The following is a 5,175-nucleotide window of genomic DNA, read 5'->3' as shown; positions in this document are numbered from 1 at the left end:
GGGACAAATGTACCTTATTATGATTGACGCATATTCAAAATGGCCAGAAGTACACCCAATGAAATCAGTTACAACTATAAATACCATCGTGATCATGCGGCGGGTATTTGCTCAGCATGGAGTTTGTGTAGAGCTCTTGTCTGATAATGGAAGACATTTTGTGGCTGAGGAATTTAAAGAGTTCATGACCCAAAATGGTGTAAAGCATATACTGATATCCGCTTATCATCCAAGCAGTAATGGGTAGGCCGAAAATACAGTAAGAACATTCAAACAAGGAATGAAAAGGGCAATGAGAACATTTCTATCATGTAATACATCTTTAGAAACCAAGTTGTGTCAATTTCTACTGACTTACCAAACTACACCTCACTGTACAACAAAGCGCACACTTGCAGAGCTCATGGGTCGGCAGTTACGCATTCGCCTTGATTTACTACACCCAGATGCATCTCAGCGAATTGAAAGAAAAGCCTCAGAGAATGAGAAACCAATGAGGGAACTCGATATAGGGGACATGGTACTGGTTCGGGATTATCGTCAAAATACCAAGAAGGGCATAAGGACTCGAGGAGTTGTGGTTCTTAAATTGGGTCCATATACATACAATGTACAAGTGGACGGTAACTTAATATGGAACAGGCATATTGATCAAATGAACTGATCTCCAATGACTCTCAAGACAACAGAGTTGGTCAGCTATCCAGACCCGCCATTACCAAAAGAGTTCATAAATACTCGTGAAGAGTTAAGCGATGCAGGTGCAGAGAAGAATGAAATCCCAAATGTAGAAGAAAAGGAGGCAGCAGCTGCAGAAAAAATATCGGGAAATGAAAATGGTAAAACTTCTGATGACTCACCTGATAGATCGATATCTGAATTACCAAAACTTCGAAGGTCTACCAGATAAAGTAGACCACCTGACTATTTTAGAATGTATTATTTATTCAAAGCTATGCCACCATTTGATTATTGATTGCTTTATCCTTTTATTTGCTTTAATCTTTCATTCTTTTTCCCGAGGGGAAAAGATGTTAGGTATTTATGTTTATAACTACCTATTACCAGAGGTTATATTTGTGTTTACAGATACTTACTACTCATTAAGCATAACTAATCTGTTAACTATCTTGTCTTCTTTTAAACTGTATATCATTATAAGTTAGTCTTAAAAATAAAGTAATTCAGGAAGGATCTATTATTATTATTATTATTATTACTATCCAAGCTACAACCCTAATTGGAAAAGCAAGATGCTATAAGCCCAGGGGCTCCAATAGGGAAAAATAGCCCAGTGAGGAAAGGAAATAAGGAAATAAATAACCGAAGAGAACAAATTAACAGAAAATCATTCTAAAAAAAGTAACAACGTCATAACAGATATGTCATATATAAACTATTAACAACGTCAAAAACAAATATGTCATATATAAACTATAAAAAGACTCATGTCCGCCTGGTCAACAAAAAAGCATTTGCTCCAACTTTGAACTTTTGAAGTTCTACTGATTCAACAACCCGATTAGGAAGATCATTCCACAACTTGGTAACAGCTGGAATAAAACTTCTAGAGTACTGCGTAGTATTGAGTCTTATGATGGAAAAAGCCTGGCTATTAGAATTAACTGCCAGCCTAGTATTACGAACAGGATAGAATTGTCCAGGGAGATCTGAATGTAAAGGATGGTCAGAGTTATGAAAAATCTTATGCAACATGCATAATGAACTAATTGAACGACGGTGCCAGAGATTAATATCTAGATCAGGAATAAGAAATTTAATAGACCGTAAGTTTCTGTCCAACAAATTAAGATGAGAATCAGCAGCTGAAGACTAGACAGGAGAACAATACTCAAAACAAGGTAGAATAAAAGAATTAAAACACTTCTTCAGAATAGATTGATCACCGAATATCTTAAAAGACTTTCTCAATAAGCCAATTTTTTGTGCAATTGAAGAAGACACAGACCTTATATGTTTCTCAAAAGTAAATTTGCTGTCGAGAATCACACCTAAAATTTTGAAAGAGTCATACAAATTTAAAGAAACATTATCAATACTGAGATCCGGATGTTGAGGAGCCACCGTCCTTGACCTACTTACAATCATACTTTGAGTTTTGTTAGGATTCAACTTCATACCCCATAACTTGCACCATGCACTAATTCTAGCTAGATCTCTATTAAGGGATTCACCAACCCCAGGTCTACATTCAGGGGATGGAATTGATGCAAAGAGAGTAGCATCATCTGCATATGCAACAAGCTTATTTTCTAGGCCAAACCACATGTCATGTGTATATAGTATGAAAAGTAATGGGCCAAGAACACTACCCTGTGGAACACCGGATATCACATTCCTATACTCACTATGGTGCCCATCAACAACTACTCTTTGAGATCTACTACTTAAAAAATCAATAATAATGTCCATCCAAATATACTTCAAGAATAATAAAAGGGTGGAAAACGTTGAGATATACCTAAAATAGCTGGCATGAATCCTGGCATAACGGAAAGGACGAGAGGGTCGTTTTGAGATGGCCATCCATGTGGAGGGAATGGTACGGGGAACCTGAGATTGTTAAAGGAAGGAAGGTGATAAGACCTGGTAAGTACTGGGTAGATGGAGTGGAATAGATCTCAGAAAGGAATGGCTTTGGTATCAAGGAAGCACGAGTGTATAGAGGTGAATGGTTCATTACACGTAACCCTTCTGTGTAAATATAGGAAGCAGCTCTGTTTTTAAGAAGAGCTCTGCACCGTGCACTGTTAAAAAACCGTAATATTAATCGGAAATTCTCTGTAAAGATATACTGTTCTCAGCCGTATTTCAGTAAAATACAGGCAACCGTAATTTTACCTTACTTTGTTATTATCTTTTACGGTTGGTGACCGTAATATCACTCCTTTACGTCAATATATTCGTTTTTAGAACGGTAAATGCCTGGCAACATTTTTTCCTGGATTTTTACCCTTTTTTTTTACGGTAAATTTCTAACAGTGTGGAATCATCCACGATATACCAGTTTAAACAACAATGGAATAGCAGATTGTATTTTTTCCTCTGGACCAAGTTCAGAAAACAATGTGTTGATACCATTATTGCGCATGTAGTTTTGAGGTTACCTTGGAAAATTTATGTATGGAAAGGAAATTATATTTCAGTTTTTGGACGGCCTAAATATGTTTATTGATTGGAGTTGACTTCGTTTTCCAGTATAAAAAAAAAACCCAAGCCCTTCCAGACCATAATTTTGGGGACATCAAAAAGATTCTTCTTCCCCTTGTAGCTCCATAACCTACGTGCGCCCTTTCATCTCTCTCTCTCTCTCTCTCTCTCTCTCTCTCTCTCTCTCTCTCTCTCTCTCTCTCTCATGCACCAGACTTCTCCAGATTCATTCTCAGTTCCTTTGTCTTTTGTCCAGCTCTTTATGATGCCTTTCTCTCATAGTTAACGGGCTATTTTTGTAACTTGAGGTGCTGCCGATTTCTTCAGTTACAGTTGAGAATTCGGGGCTGTTTGCTAAAGGGAGGTCAGCCAAGATTCAGTTTTTAGATAAGTTTTTCTTATGCCTTTTTTTCTTGCAGTGTCATATTGCGTGGTAGTCTTGTTTTGGCGTCAATACTCACAAAAGTTGTTATTTTATTGCTATTATTGTTTTTATGAATTTAACATTAAAGAAAAATGTACTCTTTATTTTTTCTATTTATCAACTTGTCAAAGCTTTATTTAAATTAGTTGTACCTCTATTTTATTCACTACTGATTGTTATTTTTCTATTCATTTATACATGTGGTTTATGAAGCTACTGTAGACATGAGCATTTTATGAGACTGCATGATGATTGTAAATCACATATTAATGTCATGCATCAATTTATTTGTTTCAGAGGGCATAAGAAAAGATTATGTAAACTAGAAAATCGTCTCAAAAAAAAAAAAAAAAAAAAAAACGGAAAATGAACTCAGAGAATAGAAAATCTTCGGTGAAAAAAAAAATCAAATGTTCGCATGATAATGAAATATGTGCTGAAAGCAAAGGGAATTTTTTTTTCAAAGGGAAAAGGATATTTGTCAGAGAAAACGGAAAGTTTTCAAAGAAAAAAAAACTGTTTCAGAGGAATAGAAAAATGTCTGAGAGAATATGAACAATGTTTTCAGAGAAAATGGGAAATTGTCTAAGAGAAAATGGATTTTTTTTACGGAGAAAAATTTTCCATTGTTGTCAATCAGCAAATTAATTTGGATCATATTAATGACCCTTTGGTCATTTGTGTCCAATAATTAAAAAATTTGTATAATCCAAAATTCTCTCTCTCTCTCTCTCTCTCTCTCTCTCTCTCTCTCTCTCTCTCTCTCTCTCTCTCTCTCTCTCTCTCGTTTATTGGTTGCTTCACTTTTATAGCTTTCCTTTTCCCCTTATGAAGATTCGATCTCTTAATTAAAATGGAAATGTCATTAAAGTGTTTCTACGATATTAAGGAATCAAGAAAAGAAATAGAGCAAAATATCTTTCGGCAAATTTCTCGTTTTATGTAAGTCGTAAAAACTGACACATTTTCCAAAGGTTTAATAAAGTCAAAAAAAGAGAAATGTCTATTTTTCAACTTAACCCTGGAAAAAAATATCCTTCAGCAATTCTTCTTTTGAATGAATGTCAATTTGCGCAGTTTATTATCGTTCCCTTTCCTTGTTTTATTATTTCATCATATTCACACTTCTCTGAGAAAAGTTATATCATTAATTTGAGCTTTTATAATTTTTTCATAATGCCCCTTCACCACATTCGTGAGAAATAGAACTTTTTACCTTTGTTTAGAGCTGTTTTCATTGTGGTTGTTTTTTCTTCAATGTTCAAGTTCTGTACCTTTTGAATGAATGTTGATTTGGAAAACTTTTAATTGTGATCTTTCTATTCCTTATACTTTCTTTCTCATTAAGCCCGTTTCCAATTAGAAGAGGACTTGAGATGATATTTTTTATTTCGTTGGTTTGTAGCTGTTTAGTTTGGTATATTCTTTGTATCGTAACCTTAATATTCTCAGAATCAGATATTTAAATGAAAGCTTTTTCATAAAGAATGTCCTGCATTTCATATGATGAAACTGGAAGGTCCAGTAAGAATATGTTCCGAGATGTATATGAATATTATAAAGATTTGATACTCTCAGGG

At 34.8% G+C, this 5,175-nt stretch overlaps 1 protein-coding gene across 1 annotated transcript; it reads left to right on the top strand.

Annotated features, from left to right (window-relative positions):
- Nucleotides 1-292: 292 nt before the first annotated feature.
- Nucleotides 293-664, top strand: LOC137620925 (uncharacterized). Its single transcript, XM_068351369.1, has one exon. The coding sequence runs from the start codon at nucleotides 293-295 to the stop codon at nucleotides 662-664; it is 372 nt and encodes a 123-aa protein (XP_068207470.1).
- The last annotated feature ends 4,511 nt before the right edge of the window (nucleotides 665-5,175 follow it).

This window comes from Palaemon carinicauda, chromosome 27 (assembly GCF_036898095.1).
Source record: "Palaemon carinicauda isolate YSFRI2023 chromosome 27, ASM3689809v2, whole genome shotgun sequence".
Lineage (NCBI taxonomy): Eukaryota > Metazoa > Arthropoda > Malacostraca > Decapoda > Palaemonidae > Palaemon > Palaemon carinicauda.
The sequence above is the reverse complement of the archived record's forward strand: the minus strand, read 5'-3'. Positions and strand labels throughout refer to the sequence as shown.

Coding starts and splice junctions, on each gene's coding strand:
- LOC137620925 (XM_068351369.1), top strand. CDS start 293: ATGAGAACATTTCTATCATGTAATACATCTTTAGAAACCAAGTTGTGT.